At 67.0% G+C, this 16,678-nt stretch overlaps 1 protein-coding gene across 3 annotated transcripts; it reads right to left on the bottom strand.

Annotated features, from left to right (window-relative positions):
* Positions 1-4,719: 4,719 nt before the first annotated feature.
* MKNK2 (MAPK interacting serine/threonine kinase 2) lies at positions 4,720-16,324 on the bottom strand. 3 transcript variants are annotated; one of them, XM_072787989.1, is made up of 13 exons: positions 16,189-16,324; positions 12,982-13,078; positions 12,787-12,888; positions 12,609-12,706; positions 10,585-10,664; positions 10,186-10,259; positions 9,822-9,926; positions 9,660-9,715; positions 9,487-9,582; positions 8,872-9,066; positions 7,866-8,030; positions 7,174-7,217; positions 4,720-6,858 (listed from the first exon to the last, which is right to left on the bottom strand). In XM_072787989.1, exons 1-13 carry the CDS (start codon positions 16,237-16,239, stop codon positions 6,621-6,623), a joined length of 1,401 nt encoding a protein of 466 aa, XP_072644090.1. In that variant the 5' UTR covers positions 16,240-16,324; the 3' UTR covers positions 4,720-6,620. The 3 variants fall into 3 exon arrangements, with proteins under 3 accessions (XP_072644090.1, XP_072644091.1, XP_072644092.1); XM_072787990.1 differs by lacking the exon at positions 12,609-12,706 and having other exon boundaries at positions 12,787-12,893; XM_072787991.1 differs by lacking the exons at positions 12,609-12,706; positions 12,982-13,078 and having other exon boundaries at positions 16,189-16,312.
* Positions 16,325-16,678: the final 354 nt, after the last annotated feature.

Here is a 16,678-nt window from a genome sequence, read left to right as displayed (position 1 = left end):
CGGAGGCGGCATCTGCGAGGGGTCACCGCGGCCCGGGTTCCAGGGACAAGCAGAAGGCCACCTCGGGGGACCCGCAGGCGTGTCCCGGGCCCCTAAGAGGTGCATGTCCCCGCGCTGTCTGCCCCGAGGCCCAGAGGAGCAGCTGTGGGCGGCACAGCAGGAAGCCCGGGACCCGGTTGTCAATCCCCGGTCAAGGGGACCCAAGGGGGCGCAAAGGAGACCGCAGGGTGGGCCCCCGTGTCCCTCCCTGTGCTGGGGGCCCATGGCCTGGGTCACCCCCCCAGCCCCAGACCAGGGAGCCCGGGGTGCGGAGCATCAGGACCGAGACTCGACAGAGGGACACACTGCAATCCCGTCCCCCGTCCCAGTGGGCAGGGTGGCCGCCTGCCCGGGACAGCGGAGAGAGCCGAGGCCCGCCGCCCAGAAGCAGAGCCAGAGACAAATCTAAGTGTGTCCTGTTGTTGTTGTTTGGGTTTTACTTTACCTTTTAAAAATTATTATGATAGGGATCCCTGGGTGGCGCAGCGGTTTGGCGCCTCCCTTTGGCCCAGGGCGCGATCCTGGAGTCCCGGGATCGAATCCCACGTCGGCTCCCGGTGCATGGAGCCTGCTTCTCCCTCTGCCTGTGTCTCTGCCTCTCTCTATTTCTCTCTCTGTGACTATCATAAATAAAATAAAAAAATTAAAAAAAAAGAACTGCTTTAAAAAATTATTATGATAAAATACATAAAACATGAAATTGGCCACGTTAATGTCTTTGAAGCTGACAGCTTGGGGCACGAAGCACTCACCCCGCTGTGCACCCAGTGCCCCCACCGTCTGCAGAACCTTCCATCCCCCCACATGGAGACCCCGTCCCCAGGAAGCACGGACCCCCGCCCCCTCCCTGTCCCCCAGAGAGCCATCGATGACCCCTGCCCCCTCCACCAGCCCCCTGTCCCCTCCGCTCCTGGACGTGTCACACGTGGACCCACACCCGCGGGGCCTCCTGTGTCTGGTCCCCTCCCTGAGCGTCGGGGACTCGGGGTCCTGGGAGGGAGCCCCACTCTCAGCAAGCCGCCTGCTGCCCCCTCGGCCTCGGCCTGCTGTGCTCTCTCCATCTGTCAAACAAATACATAAAATCTTTTAAAACAAAACAAAACAAGCCGGTCGTTCTAAGCCAGTGAGTCTGGGGATCACCCGACCCGCAGCCACGATCCGGAGCGTTTCCCGCCTGGGTTTGGGGGGCGGCTCCGGGCAGCGGCATGGACTGGGGCGTCGTGCCCTCCTCGCCGCCTCTGTGGGACCCAGTGTGGCCGTGTGCCCCCCCCGCCCCCGCAGACAGGCTCCAGGAAACATGTAGGTCACTCGTGAGCTTTCAGCGCATGTACCTTACGTGTTTTCATTCCGGGAAACAGTTCGGGTCGGAGGGTGGCTCTTCGCTGCTCCCAGGGAGATACGCAGAGGGGAGGGGGGCGGGAGCCAGCCCTCGGAGCCTGCAGCCCCCCTTCCCACTGACATCGCCCCCCCAGTGCCCGCGGGGCCCCACCTGCCCACGCACAGGGCTCCGAGCTCTCCTTTCCCACCGGCCCCCGGCCTCCAGCCCTCACCCCAGGCGGGGGTCCCGGGTGGGGGCCGCGCCAGCAAAGGAAAGCAGTGTGGAGGACGGGGAGCCCGCCCCATGACCGACACCCCACGGCCACCTGTGGGCAGGGACAGGGAGGGACGAGCTGGAGCGTCCCTCGCGGAGTCAGCGGCCCGGCTCCACTCCCCCCACCCCTCCCCCCATGAGCCTTGGTCCGGTGCCCAGTGTGCACCCAGGCTCAGGATGGAGGGACCCGGGGACCGACCGCAGACCACGCAGCGGCCCGAGCCTGCGTTTCCACGGGAGACCCACCAGCCCCCCAGGCTCGATGCATTTACATCAAATAGAAATACATGAAGCATTTGGTCCGCGTTTGCATTGGCCGCATTTCAGCTCGAAGCCACATGTGGCAGTGCCTGTGTGTCCCTCGTTCCAGAAGGTTCTGTCAGAGGGCAGCAGGTCTCCGGTCCAGCCTGATGCACTTCTCTTGCCAAGCAGAAGAGAGGGAAGGGGCACGGAGGCGGGGCGGGCGGGTGGAGCGTCCCCTCCGGGCTGGGCTGCAGCGACGACGTCACAGTGTAACGGAGCTTGGCTCCTGTCGGCAGCGGTCACTGGCAGCGGTCACCACGTGCCTGGCGCCAGGCTCAAGGGAAGGGACGCTGAGACCGCAGCCGGGGCAGGGCTGAGTCCCCGAGCCCATGAGCTTGGGTCGGGAGTGACCGGAGTGACCGGGGCTCGGACCTGCCACTTTACGTGGCCCCCGGGCCTTCAGGTGCCACCTGGAAGGCGCTGACCGACCCATTGCCGCTCCTGCCGCGGGCCTGCGAGGGCTCCGGGGACTTGCTGCATCCCCAGGGGCCTGGGTGCAGGCGTTCTGAGGCCCCCCCCACCGCCCGAGCCGAGGGCGCAGTGCTGGGCAAGCACCCGGCCCCCAGTCCTCGTCGGCGTCCCCGCCTTCTGCTGCCTCGCAGGGGTCACAAAAGGGAAATTGAGTCAGGGGACAGCTGGAGCTATTACTGTCACATTCCACGTGCGGAAACTGAGTCTCTGTGGGGGAAATGCTGGACGGGACAGGAACCCTGAAGCATCTTCCCGAGGTGTGGGGCTCAATCCCATGACCTCCAGACTGTGACCTGAGCTGAATGAAATCAAGAGTCGGATGCTCTACCACTTGAGCCCCCCGGGCGCCCCAACCTACTTTATTTATTTATTTTTTTAATTTCTAGGGGACGCCCGGGTGGCTCAGTGGTTCAGCGCCTGCCTTCGGCTCAGGGTGTGACCCCGGGGTCCCGGGATTGAGTCCTGAATCGGGCTCCCTACAGGGAGCCTGCTCCTCCCTCTGCCTGGGTCTCTGCCTCTCTGTGTCTCATGAATAAATAAATAAATAATATCTTTTAAAAAATAAAAAATGTATTTCTAAAAAAGTTTTAGCTTTACAGAAAGAAACCATGAAGACAACCCGGTTTCCAGACGCCCGCCCGTTTCCCCGTCAGTAGCACCCAACAGCCCCAGCACGGTCAGTGCCTTGTCCAGGGCCGCGCCGGGCACAAGCCCACATCACAGACGTGATTCCAGGGCGCCTGGGGCGCAGGTCCCACCCGTGTAGCTGCACCGGCCGGGAGGCTGGGGACCCCACACCCGCATCCCCCTGGGCCCAGGTGGAGACGGGGCCAGGCCGCCCGCCAGTCACCGCCTGGGAGCGGCTCCCAGTGCCTCCGCCCGGGATTTCCTGCGGCTCCTCGGCTCCTCGGGAGACGTGGAAGGGGCGGGGTCGCCCAGAAGAGACCGCAGCGGCGACAACAAGCTGTGCCCCAGGGCGGAGGAGGCAGGGAGAGGTCAGCGCGAGGCCTGGCATGGCCGGCAGGGCTCGGCGCCACCTGGGAGGGCGGGAGCTTGGCATGGGGCGCCCACATGTGCGCCAGGCTGGGCAAGGGACAGGGGAGTGGCCCGAGGCATTGAGGGGGGGCCTTGGCAGCACGGTCCTGGAGGGGCTGGTGGGGCCCCGCCCGGGGCACGTGGCTGCCAGGTCTCGGGGCTCTTGGAGGAGGGCTCTAGGAGGGCGCTTAACAAGGGCGGGGCGGGGGGGCTCAGGAGAGCGGGGGCGGGGGGTGGCCCGCGGCCCCCGGTGCCCAGGACAGCCCAGCGCCCCTGCCTGTGCAGGTAGCCCTTCGCGGCCCCCCGGCGCCTCGCTCTCCCCAGTCCTGGGGCCAGGCTGACGCGGGTGCTCCCGGCTGACCTCCTGACACGGCCAGGCCTTCGTCGGCTCTGCGGCCTCCCGGCCACCGCCCTGTCACCGGGCCTGTCACCCCTCGCTAGGCTGGCTGCAAGGTGACACGGTGACAAGGCGGTCCTTCCAAAAATGAAATGACATCTGACCAGGTCGACGCCCGATCGCATCCCCGCGGGTGTCCACTACACGCACAGCAGCACAACTCCCGTGGCCAACAAAGTGGGAACAACCTGAGTGTCCGCGGACGGATGGACAGACACGCCGTGTCCCCCATGCACGCACACGGCCCCCGGCCGCCGGCAGGAGCGAGGCACCGGCACATGCTGCTCCCGGGGACAGACCCGGAGCCCACGACGCTCGGGGCGGGAGCTGAGCCTGCACTGGAGCGCCCGGGGCCGCCCACCTGACCCAGAGCCGGGGCCACCTGCCAGGCCACCTGCCAGCTGTAGCGCTCTGCGGACTCTGGGATCCCTGCTGGTCAGAAGAGGAAGCTGAAGCCCCGCAGCCCAGGCTGACCCCCTCCCCCTTCCCGTGGCTCCCGCCTCCAGGAAGCCGACCCGGATCTGCTCCCTCCCCACGAGGCAGGTCACGTGGGAGGCTCCTGTGACCAGGTTGCAGGCTTCAGTGGCACAAGCTGCCCTCTTCCGCCTCCAAGATTTGGGGCAGCCCGGAGGCCTCGGGCCGGGGAGGGGACGGGAGGGGACCTCGGCTTCCAAGGCCAGCTCAGCCTCCTGGCTCCCGCTTTGGTTCCGGGGAACGCTTGCCGCCGGCGTCCGGCGGGCCTGCCCAGCGCCCCTGGCCCAGCCCGCAGCCTTGGGTGCGAGTCCACCCGCTGCACCCGCCCACCCGTGGACTCGGGGCATCACCAGGGAGGAGAGCTGGTTTGGGGCTGCTTGTTACGGAACAGAAAACCAGGAGGAGGACACACGGGTTTTTGACTTTTATTAAATCCTTACAAAACAATACAAAAGTCCGGCATGACAGTTGGTGTAAGGAAATGAGCTGTATCGATTCACCTGGTACGGTAGTTAAAGTGCTCGGGTGTTCTCCCCCCACTTTTAAAAAACTTTTTTTTTTTTTTGTCTTTTTTACATTTCTCAACGTTGAAACGTGGCCGTTCCCCTCCCCCGGCGCCGGGCAGCCTGGGAGCCGGGCGCTCATTCACAGTAACGGTTCTGACAGTCCTCTGGGTCACACGGGGTCACACTGCCCGCGTGACGGGGGAGGCAGTGGCTGTCCCACCTTTGGGAAAAAAAAAAGCTCCTCACAGCTCTGCTTTCCAGAATAGAACGGCCAAGGCGCCCGGGGCGGGCGGGGGTCCATTGGTTTCTTTTTTACAAAAAGGCAGAAGCCCCAGTTGCAAAACATAGAAGAATCACCGATGGGCAAGAAGCAGGGGGTGGGGGCGGCCTCCCCACCCCCCGGGGTCTTTGGAAAGGCCAGTCCACAGATCCAGGCGGGCGGGGGGGACAGGCGGGGGTTCCAGTCCCCACCATCCGCGAGACTGCCGCAGAAACGGCGTCTGGGCCCCCCGACCCACGAGGCCCCCCAACATTCAAGTATTCAAGAACAGGGAAGGGAAGTCAACTGATGTCTTTAAAAAATTAACAAAACAGGACGAACAACTAGAAGCCAGAGGGCTTTCCAGGCCCTGGCCTGACCCCAGGCACGCTGCCCTGGCGGGCCCCCCCCTCCCCCTCCGGCCGGCAGAAGCCAGTGCGCCGAGCAGGGGGGCCCGTATTGCATAGTGTTTCCCACCCGAGGACGAGGGGGCGTCAGAGTCCCCGAGCCTGGCGGAGGCGGGCAGGCGATTCCTGGGTGCCCGGAGGGAGGCCGTGGCAGCTGCGGCGGTTTTCCTGAAGGTGGGCAGAGACGCTGCCCTCGGGGTGAGGGGCTTCAGCAGAACCCCTGGGTGGGCCCTGGCTCTGGGGGGGGGGCGGTGCCAACAGAGCTTCCACACCAGACCCCAGGGGTGACCACAAGGGGCGGGACGTGTCCGTGGTCGTCAGACTGAGCCCTGAGAAGGGGCACTTGGGTGCCCAGCGGGGGGCCCTGTGGGACCCCGACGTTGGCTGACGGGCGCAAGTCCAGCCCCTCCCACTTCCTCTGGCCCCACCCTCCTGGGTGGGCAGGGTCCCCCTTGGAGAGGGCGGGAGCAGAAGGTGTACCCCCTGCACCCCAGGTCCCACGCTCAAGGTTGGAGAGAGCCCCGATTGTCAGGCAGAGAGGGGAGTCCAGCGGGCAGCTGCAGGCCACCCCCCCACCCCCCCGCCACGAGGGAGACCTGAGAAGCCCCTGCCCCACCAGGCGACCAGGGTGTCTTTGGGGTGAGGGATGAGGAGCTGCTGTGTCACCGAGGGGAGATGGGGGTTGGCCCGTCCCTGAAAAATACTGCGAGGGCTGGGGAGGGGGCGCATTCCTGGCCCCCAGCTCTGGAAGACGACAAACGCCCTCCTCTCCTGAGTCACATCTGGGCGGGGCGGGCAGGGGGACCTTTCACAGTACAGGTGAGCATCTGGGGCTGGGGCGGCGGGACGGGCAAGCCCCGCGACACACACCCTCCACTCTCCTCCCCGGGCACCTGCTTTGCTTTTAACACCTTTAAAGGGGGACAATGAGGGTGGGGAAGAAAAAAGAAAAACCCAACAGCAAAAACCTCATATAAAAAGAGCCCCCCCAGCTGAGCTTAGCGCCTGGGAGCCCAGCCAGGGGAGGGCAGCCTACTGGGTACCAGCAGGCAACAGCTTAAAAAAATCTTTAGATTTGATCGAGGTGGGGGGCAGGGGGAGGGGAGGGAGTGACCTATGTACAGAGAGAGGGAGGGGGTCATGCGTGGTCTCCCACCAGGACCACGGGGGCCGCAGACAGGCTGGCTCGCTGCCGCCTCTGGGCCAGCTTGCTCTGAGAGGGCGGGGACAGCCGCAGGCAGCGTGAGGTAGCTCGGATGACCACGGGCGGGCCCTGCTCCGCCTCCTCGGCTGCGTCCTCCTCGCGCTGGGCCAGCTGCCGGTTCATGGCGATGGCCTCAGCCGCAAACGATGTGAGCTCTTTGGCACAGCTGTTCCTGGGGAGGGGGCAGTCCCCGAGGAGCTGGAGGGTGGCTGCCGGGCAGGCCCCGATCCTCCCAGGACCCCGGGGGCTGTGCAGTACCCTGGGGGAGGAGCGGCAGGCCCCAGGCCCCCCAAACATTCCTGCAGGGCCAGGACCCCCGCTCAGGCCCAATCCTTCACCACCACTGGCACAAGACAGCCCAAACACTCAGATGGCCTCCCAGTTTAACAATTTAAAGAGAGTGGTCTTTTTTTGAAGCATCTTAATGTGAATCCCCCAACTCGGGGTCCCTCTGCCCCCTGGGCCCAAGACCCCACGCAGGCCTCACCTCTGCAGGACCATGGGTGTGGGCAGCGTGTTCTCAGGAGCGCACTGCAAGGAGACAGGAGGGGCGGGGCTGAAGGGCAAGAGCCCAGCAGGGGCTCAAGAGACCTTCCACCCGCGGGTCTCCTGATGCTCCCAGAGGGCTTGGGCAGCCCCCACCAGCTCTGCTTCCAGACCAGGGCCCCAGTTGTAGCTCCCCACGGAGCCCTGGGGCCACTTCTATTCTGGTTGAGACCCTTGCCCTTATGGCCTTGCCCTGGGCGGGAGCTTGGCTCGGGTGACCGCTGGCCAAAGAAATGCCAGGCTCTTCCGGGATGGATGGGGACAGAGAGCCAGACAGGGCCAGCAGCTGTGAATCCACCCATCTCGGCGGACCCCGCCCAACACCTGGATGACCTCAGCCTGCTGTGCCGAACCAGGTGTGCTGAGCCAGGTGTGGCGAGCAGGATGAGGCCCCGAAGGCTGCAGGGCACAAGGCCAAACAGTTCACTGCAAACCAATTCCTGCAGGCCCAGCCCCTACCTGGCAGCAGGAGGTGGACACTCCTGCTGCACCTGTGCCCCCACAGGTGGCCAAGACGGAGCCCCAGAGCCACGCTGCAGGTGTTGATGCTGGCCCCTCTTGTACACGCGCTCCAAGTTGCCCCCTAGCCCACTGGAGGCTGCAAGGAGGCAGGACTTAGCAGGGCTCACTCACCCCCTGCACCCATGGGTGCTGCAGGACTTGTGCGGCGCTCAGCCTCTGCTTGGCGTCGCGGACGAGAAGCTTTGAGATGAGGTCTTTGGCAGCAAAGGAGATGTGGGCCCAGTCCTTCTCGGGAAACTCATACTTGCCCTCCTGGATGCTCTCAAACAGCATGTTCTATGGGACAGGAGGACAAGGGAGCGAAGGGTCAGCTGCAGGCAAGTGCACCCAAGACGTACCCGCACTGGCCAGGACTGGAGCTGGGCACCTCAGGACACCGCTTCATAACTAGCTCTGCCGGGTCCCCAGGCCCAACCATGCGGCAAGATCCACGACGGGGACAAAGTACACAACCCTCCCCACTGGCAGCAGGGTGGGCAGGGGGCCTGAGATCTGCTGGCAGGACGGGGGGCTCCGGGGGGCCAGGTGACTGGGAGTGACGCAGGCCGGACAGGAGAGCAGCATCAGGCAAGCGCTCAGTGGACCCGGCCCGGGACGCGCTGCCCCGCAGCCAGGCTGAGGCTGGAAGCTGCTCATCACAAGCCGTGCTTCTCCCCAGGGCAGCTCCCTGACTCCCAACTGCCTTCTCCCACGGGCCCTGGAACTAAAATGCCTGTAACCCGAGAAGGGCCGGGCCAGCACTGCCTTGTGGACGTCCCAGATGGGGGGAGCGGCGGGGTGCAGGGGGCCTGAGGGATGCAGGGCCCTATGGGATGAGGGGTGGGGGGACCTTTGGGGTGCAGGGTCCCAAGAGGTGCAGGACCTCTGGGATGCTGGGGTGGAAGGGCCCGCAGGGTGCGGGTGTGGGGGCTGTGCGTGTGGCAGGGCGCAGGGGCCCCGGATGTAGGGGCAGGAGCCGCTGGGGTGCGGGGCCCCAGGGGTGCAGGTGGAAGGGCCCGCAGGGCGCGGGTGTCGGGTTCCTTGCGCAGCAGGGGCGGAGGCCCCGGTGGGCGTCGGCGGTCGGGGTCGGGGTCGGGGACGGGAGGGTCGGGTCGGGTCGGGTCGGGGCGCCCCGCACCTGGCAGGCCGGGCAGGCCTCGCCGCGGTCCCAGCCGCAGTCGCTGCCGCAGTGGCCCACGAAGGGCGGGTAGCCGCTGAGCAGGATGTAGAGGATGACGCCCAGGCTCCAAAGGTCGCAGCGCTTGTCGTAGATGCTGGCCTCCTCGCTGAAGGCCTCCACCACCTCGGGGGCCATGTACTCCGCCGAGCCGCACTGCGGGCGGGGCCGGGCGTCAGGGCCCAGGGCGGAGGGCAGCGCGGCCGGGACTTCCCGGCGTCCCGTGAGGGCGGGTCGCAGGGTCACCGGCCCCGCTTCGCCCGACGCCCCGCCCGGCCAATCAGAGGCGGGCCAAGGCCCAGCCCCGCCTCCCCGCCCAATCAACAGGTGGCAGGTGCCCGCCCCGCCCCGCCCCGCCGCCCAATCAGCGGCCGGGAGCCGGCCCCGCCCCGCCCCCTGCGGCCCCGCCCGCCCCTCTCCGCGGGGCCAATCAGCGGCTGTTGCTAAGCAAAAAGCTCCAGCTCGGCGGCGCGCGGCCGCGGCACCTCGAGGTTACGCAACCGCGGCGGAGCGGGTCGGGGCCGAGCGGGTCGGGGCCGAGCGGGTCGGGGCGTGCCCGCCGCCCGCGCGCCTCACCGGGGTGAGCAGCTCCGGCGTGGAGATGGGCGAGCAGTCCCCGTTGAGCTTGATGCCGCTGCCCAGGTCGAAGTCGCAGATCTTCACGGGGGAGACCTGGGAGGGGTGGGAAGGGGCGGTGAGGCGGGGTCGCGCCCGCCGGCCGCAGGGAAGGCGGCTCCCCGGCGCCCTACCTGGTTGGGGTGCTCACAGAGGATGTTTTCTGGCTTGAGGTCCCTGTGGGCGATGCCTGCGTGGGAACCGGGGGACAGTCAGCGGGGGCGGGGGGTGGGGGGCGTCCTGGGCAGGCGGCCAGCGCAGGGCTGGGCACCGCTGGGGCCACGCCCGCCACCCACCTTTGTTGTGCAGGAAGTCCAGGGCGCTGGCCACGTCCTGCACGACCACGCTGGCCTCCAGCTCGTTGAAGTGCCGCCGCTTGTGGATGTGGCTCAGGATGGAGCCTGGGGCAGGCGGTGGTGGAGGGAGAACACGGAAGGGTCACCTGTGTCCCCAGCCCCCCACCACCATCCCCCCAACAGGGAAGCACCCACTCTGGCCACCTGGGCCTCAAAATCTGCAACCCTTAGCTGCCGCGGGGACAGCAGCTCAGACCCCACGAGGCCCCCACCCCGCACGTGCTCCTGCACGACGGAAAGGCTCTCCCTGGTGGCCCAGCCCACCGCCCATGGACACCCAGCTGGACACCCAGGCCCCACGTACCACCCCGCATCTTCTCAAACACCAAGTAGAAGCGGTCCTCCTCCTCAAAGAACTCTATCAGCTCTAGAACATTCCTGGGGCACGGGTGGGGGGTGTTGGGAGAGGCAGAAGAGGAGAGAGGCTTCCTGAGGCCCCTGTGCACCCCCAGCCCAGCAGGTGCACACCCTTTCCACCCCCACCTGCCACAGGAAGGCAAAGGCTGGGAGGGGCGCCGTGGGCGTGCTTCCACCCTGCCCACTCAGGACCGCCCGACTCTAGGTCTGACCCAGGGTATCCCGCGCAGAGGCGGATTCGCAAGGGGTGCTCCCTAAGTGCTTGCTGGGGATGACGCGAGATTCAGGCCCACTCATCCACGGAAAGCCGAGCAGGGCTGTTGTGTGGCGAGGTGTGTCACGTTACCTGTGTCCCTGGCACTGATACAGCATCTCCACCTCCCGGAAAACCCTACTCCGAATGTGGCCCGGCTGCTTCTCGATGATCTAGAAGGAGGTGGGGCAAGAGACAGAGCAGCTGGGTCAGCCAGACCCTCCAAAGCCCAAGGCACCCCTCCCAGAAATTTGCCCTGTGCCGTGCCTACGATCTTAAGTTCTAGGAAGCAGAGCTCTCTTCCTGGGCCCAGAATTTGCCAGAAGTTAGAACTATGGAGTCAGCACAAGCTTGGGGGGAGGGGGCAGGAGGAATGTGCAACATGTTTCCCAAGTGGCAGCAGGGGAGAGACCAGCTGGACAGGAAAGGCAGAAACAGAGGTGCTAGGCCTTCTCCACTCCCGACCCCAAGGGCGGTGGGGTGTCAGGGACCCAGGGACTGCACAGCTTCCCCTCCCCGACCAGGAGACTGCCAGCCACTGCGTGGACCCCCATACCACCCAGGGAATGGAGGAGCCTCAGGGCACCTGGCTGCCAGCCAAGCCGTCCCTACCGGCCTCTGTGCCAAGTCCCACCTCTCTAGTTTCATGACAGTCTGGGCAGTTGCGTGGGTCCCTCAGCCCAGGCCTGTTTCAGGTTGGCCCTCCTGCCAACCAGCAGGCACAGTCTCCTGGGACTCCAGAGCCTCAGGAAGCCAGCTTCTGCCTCCAAACCCCTCTGGCACCCAGGGACTCTGGGCCCCAGCCACCTTTGCTCACAGAAGTGGGGGTAGAAGGTGCCTGTGGTTCCCTCCAGGTAGCCCTGGCCCCAGGCACCCACTGGGGACCTCTTCCCATGCTGGGTCTTTGGGTCCCCTCTAACTGGGAGATGAGGCAGGCTAGGTCACCCCCTGGCCCGGGGATTCCCTGTCCAGTGCAATGCCCTGGAAGAGGGGAACGTGGTGTGTCCCCCAGCTTGTTCCAGCAGCAGGCAGGCATGGCATCCATTTGCTGCCCGGTCCAGCCTATGCCCTGTGCCACCTGTCTGGTGACAAACACACCTGTGCCACAGAGGAGCAGGGCAGCCAGGCTTTAGGGCCTCTGCCACAACGCCAGGAGCTCCCCTCTGATGGAGTAAACTGAGCCTCATCCTCTCTCTTGGGAATCTGGCTAGGACCCCCACTTTATGAAGAAAAATGTGGTCCCTCCAGGAAGAGGGATGGCCTTACGGGGGGGGTCACATGGCATCTATTCAGACCTCTCTGAGCCTCGTTCCTAACTGTCCAACAGTGACAGGAAGCCAGGCTACCCAGCAGGGTCCTGAGGAGGGAAGCACCCAGAACAGAAAAGTGCTGGAGGCCCTGCATCCAGTTCTCTCACACCGTCGCCCCCACCCCGCCCGGGACTCCCCGGGGCAGAGACCATGGCCTCCTTTATCCTCAGACTTCCCCCAAGGCCGAGGCCCTGGCCAGCCCTCTCACCCGGGAGCACCTGGGCTTCCTTCTGGTGCAGCCAGCCTCCTGTGACCCCACCCCACCTGGATGCAGGGTCACTGGGGAAGAACACAGGGCCACGCGGCCTGGCCAACAAACAGGTTTCGAGGCCACGGCTCCCAGGCCACCTGGCTATACTGTGGATCAGGGTCCGCAGGGGAACACTCAAGCAGAGGTTCTTTTGGGCCTGCCCTGCTCTCCCCAAAATACCAAGCTTCCTCGGGCCCCGGGTATGGCATTGCCTTCTAATGCTTGTAACCAAGATGGAGAACCGCTGGTCACTCCTGAGAAATGGCACCAGGTGACCCAGAGATAAGGGCCAACTCTGACTGAAGCCCCAGCTCTCAGCCGCGCTGGTCCTTGCGGTCACCTCCTGCCCAGCCTCAGGGGCTCAGACCAGCCTGACCCAGATTCCCAGGGGTGGCCTGAGTCACTGGCCCTAGGGCCATTTTTAGACACTAGTTTTCCCCAGCTGCTGGTCCAGGGGCTCGAATGCCAGCTCCCCTCCTCCCGCCACCCTTGGCCAGGGCCGGATCCCAGGCGCCGCGGGAAGCGGTGAGGGGGGCCACGCGGGCGCCGGCGCTCACCTTGACGGCATACTCCTGGTTAGTGATGAGGTTGACACAGGTCTGCACTCGGGCGTGGGCGCCCTCCCCGAGCACATCCTCCTGCAGCTGGTAGACGTCTGAGGAGCAGGGGGGCGGTGAGAGCTGCCCCGGGCCAGCCCCAGCTCCCCGGCTCCCCCACCCCGCCGGTCTCACTCACCTTCGAACCTGCCCGAGAAGCTGTCAGTGGCCCGGCACCGCTTCTTCTTCTTGACCCTCTTCTTGGCGTCTGGGATGTCGATGGGCTGGCTCGCGGGCATATCTGCACTGGGAGACGGGGGGTGAGGCCCGTCCTGCTCGGCCCAGCCCAGCCCTCACCCCTCCGGGCCAGAGCCCCTCCCTCTCAGGCCCTCACCAGGGCGGGCGGGGCACTCCAGGCTGAAGCCGGTCTCCCCGGTGTCCCCGCGGGGGGTCTGGTCTAAGGAGAAGGCCAGCTCGAAAGGGTTCTGCCCCTGCAGGGGGAGGAGAGGAGAGCGCTCAGGCCCCGCCCGGACACCGGGCAAGTCAAGGGGAACAAAGCCTGGCTTTGGCGGGCTGTGAGGAAATGGGCCCCGGGCGGCCAGGAAGGGATGCAGCGAGGGGAGGGCGGGCAGGACTCACCCTGGTGCCCCGGCCATGCCTCACACCCCGCCTGCTCACCCCTGCAGAATGGGGCCAAGGCCGGAGCCCAACTGGTCCCCGGGGCTGCCGGGGATCAAAGGCAGCAGGACGGCAGGGCAGGCCGGTCAGTGGGAGGAGGTGAGTCACGGGCTTCCAGGGCTTCCAGGCGGGTTCCCAGCAGGGGCGGCCTGCCTGCTTTCCCACGGCCTCCCGGGAGGGCCCCTGCCCTTCTGGCCTCAGTGTCCCCTCTGTCAGTGGGGAAGCCACGCACTCCTGGCCACATACTGTGCTCCCACTGTTACCGGCCGTCCCCCCCGGACTCTAGAGGCTCCCGAGATGGGCCTCCGGGCGCTTCCGTGTGACGGTGTTCACGGGCCGCCCTGTGCCCGGCCCTGCCCAGTCCTGTTTCACCCCCTGGACGGAGCCCCTCGTGGACCCGGGGACCCACTGGAGGCTGCCCGCCGGCCCCTGGGACTGGGGACTAGACCCCGACTGGGAAAGGAAGAGGCTGGGGGGGCGGAGAAACCGTTCCTTGCCCCCCACAGCACTGCTGCGCTCTCTGCAGGGCAGACCGTCCAGGGTGAGGACCGAGGGCCTGGGCTTGAGGTGGGAGGCCTCGGTGGTGAGGGCGCCAAGGCCAGCCAGGCTCCTTCAGGAGGCAGCTCTAATTTTGCTCCCCGAACCCTCGTAGACTAGGGGGCCAGGGCCGCGGGTGGGCGTGGGGGCCCGTGAGCACAGCGGTGCTGCTGATGCAGGGCGACCGGGGTCACCGCCCCTCCCTGGGCCGCAGGACACCGGGGGCCGGGCTGTGGCTGGAGGGCCGTCCAGAGGAGCTCCAGGAGCGCCGTGGAGACCCCGAGGGACCCGCTGCAGAAGGAGCTGGGCCCGATTCCTACAGACAGGAGGCCCGGAAGCCAAGCCGGCAGCTCAGGGGGGCAGGCAGAGGTCAGAGGGAGCGGCTGAAAAACACGCACAGGCCCTCCCCGCCTCCCCACCCACCCTGCAGATAGTTGCTAGGAGGCCGGCGGGGCAGGGGAGCGGGGAGAAGGGAGTTCTCCAGCCAGCCCGCTCGGCGGGCTCGGGCTCGGTCGGGGCCCCGGCCCTGCCTGCTGGGGGACCCAGCCCCCCGGGGACTCAGGCACACAGCCCTCGGGAGGGCCGCCCACCGGCCACCAGCCGTCCGATAAGGCTCCTCCACAGGTGCCAGGTTACCACTTCTACCCGGGAGGAGGGGCTCCAGGGCACCCACGGGAGAGGGGATTGGGAGGGCGGGTAGAGGGAGGCTCGCCGACAGCAGCCAGCACCGTCACCCACCGGCTACCTCGCCTCAGTCCAGTGACCTGAGCCCCGGGCCTCCCGCCCCACGGGAGATGGGAGGAAACTGCCCACAGCTCGTCCCAACCAGGAAGGGCGCAAGAACCCCCGCGGGCCTGCTGGGTCCCCTCACCACCCCACGCGCCCGTCCCAGCCTCCGACTCGGGGACAGAAAGGGTGGCCGCGCCACCCCCGGGGGAAAGCCAGCTCCAGTGTCCTCGCCCCCACGTGCAGGGGGGACCCAGGACAAACACCTGCTCTTTCCGAGCCTCCGACTTGCCAGCGGAAAATGGGTAAAGTATGTTGGGAGACGCCTGGCAGAAGCATGTCCCTGCTGCGGCCGGGCGGGAGGAGGGAGCTGGCCCGGGCCCAAGGGAGCAGGCTCGGCGTGGAGGAGGAGAGGGGTAGGGCAGCTGGGAGGCCAGGTCAGCGCGGAGGCTCCGGGCCCGTGTGTCCCTCCACCCCCTGCACTGCCACAGTCCCACCTGGGCGCAGCCTCTGGTCCCAAGCAATGTGGGCAGGCTGGGCCTGGGGCTGGCCTCTGGCCTCCACTCAGCAGGCCTTGGCAAGAGGCGGCTGGAACCATCCAGAAAGTTCGAGTTTGCTTTGGCCGCCGTGCTGGCCCCTCACACTGACCCCGTCTCAGCTCATGCCCAGCCCCAGGAGCGGACAGACCACTGCCAGTGACGTCTTGGGTCCACCCCCTCCAGCCCAGCCCTGGAGGCCTGGACCTGCCAAGGCTGTTGCTGCCCAGCAAGGAGGGGGTGCGGATGACAGGCGTGTGGGCAGGGGTGGGGCGCGCTGGCCCCAGATGCTGGCTGGACGGGCCTGGGAATTCTAACCCAAACAATCTCAGCTGGCTCCTCCCACCCCGGTGCGGAGCACGCCTGTGTACACATGTACACACACACACACACACACACACACGCGTGCGCGCGCCTGCACACACACCCAGGTCCTGCCTTCTGTACAGGGCAACAGGTCCCTGCCCAAGGAGGCCCAGGGAAGCCATTACATAACTCGGCTGGCGGGGTGGGGCGGCCGTTGACATCACTGCGTCCCCTGAGCCAGCCCTGTGGGGCCCCAGCCCAGCACCTGCCCGCCCCCCCAGACTCGCTCATCTGAGACCAAGACTCGGCTGCAGCCGTGGGGCCACCGCAGAAACTTCCCGCTCCCACAGGAAATAGCACTCAGGCCTGGAGTGTCTAGGAGGTGCAGGGCTGGGGAGCGTCCAATCCACTCCCCCGTTCCGCAGACCACCTGGGAGGGCTTTTGGGGACCTGCAGCCCTACCTCGGAGCCCTGGAGGAGAGACCCCCACGGATCCACAGGCCCAAGCTGACAAGGACTGGACTGTGGCCTGCCCAGCTCCCTACCAGTGCACACCCGGCTGGGGTTAGCAAGGGACACACAGCCAGGTGCCCCCACCAGCTGGGGGGCCCGGCCCCACTTGAGGCTCCTGGAGGAAAGACCCTACAGTCCCCAGGGCCCGCTGGCCACCCCCCAGCGCACACCCGCCGGGGCAGCCCCCGACGCCGGGCGGGGGCAGGCACGAGCCCCGGGGAGGGTGCTGGGGGTGGGCCACACGCCCCCCACCGGCCACTCGAGCGGACCACCTCCCGGCGGCCCCAAGCCCACCAGGCCCTCACCTTGAACGAACGGTGGAAGCCCTGAAGTTCGGCTGTTTTCTTCTGCACCATCTTCTGTCCGGGCCCCGCCAGCGGGGGAGGGGACGGCGGGCCCGGGGGGGCGGCCCGTGGGCGGGGGGCGGCCGGGGAGGGGACCCTGCAGGCGGGAGCAGACAAAGGAGAGCGTGAGCGGCTGCGGCCAACGCGCCGGGAGCCCGGGCCGCCGAGGCGCCGCGGGGCCCGATCCCCGAGACCGGGTCGGGGCCGGGCCAGGGTCGCCGGGCCGCACTCACCGGGGTCGGGCTCGGGCCGGGGCCGCAGTGCCGCCGCCGCCGCCGCCCGACACACGCAGCCCGGACCCCGCTGCGCGGACCGCGCGGGGAACAGCGCCGCCGCCGCCGCCACCACCGCGGACTCCTCCGCCTGGGCCGCCGCCGCCGCCGAGAGGAGCCGGGCGCGCCGCCCCGCCGCCGCCTTTATAGGCCGGCCTTGGCCCCGCCCCGCACGCATG

The sequence above is a fragment of the Canis lupus genome, chromosome 19, assembly GCF_048164855.1.
Source record: "Canis lupus baileyi chromosome 19, mCanLup2.hap1, whole genome shotgun sequence".
Taxonomy (NCBI): Eukaryota; Metazoa; Chordata; class Mammalia; order Carnivora; family Canidae; genus Canis; species Canis lupus.
Note: the sequence above shows the minus strand (reverse complement) of the source record. Positions and strands in the feature narration are given on the sequence as shown.

Bases quoted from the DNA above. Each gene is read 5' to 3' on its own strand.
- MKNK2 (XM_072787989.1), bottom strand. From the start codon at position 16,239: ATGGTGCAGAAGAAAACAGCCGAACTTCAGGGCTTCCACCGTTCGTTC. The intron at 13,079-16,188 runs GTGAGGGCCTGG...CTCCCCCTGCAG, and splicing joins GCTTCCACCGTTCGTTCAAG to GGGCAGAACCCTTTCGAGCT. The intron at 9,067-9,486 runs GTGAGGCGCGCG...CCCCGCCCGCAG, and splicing joins CGCCGGAGCTGCTCACCCCG to TGCGGCTCGGCGGAGTACAT.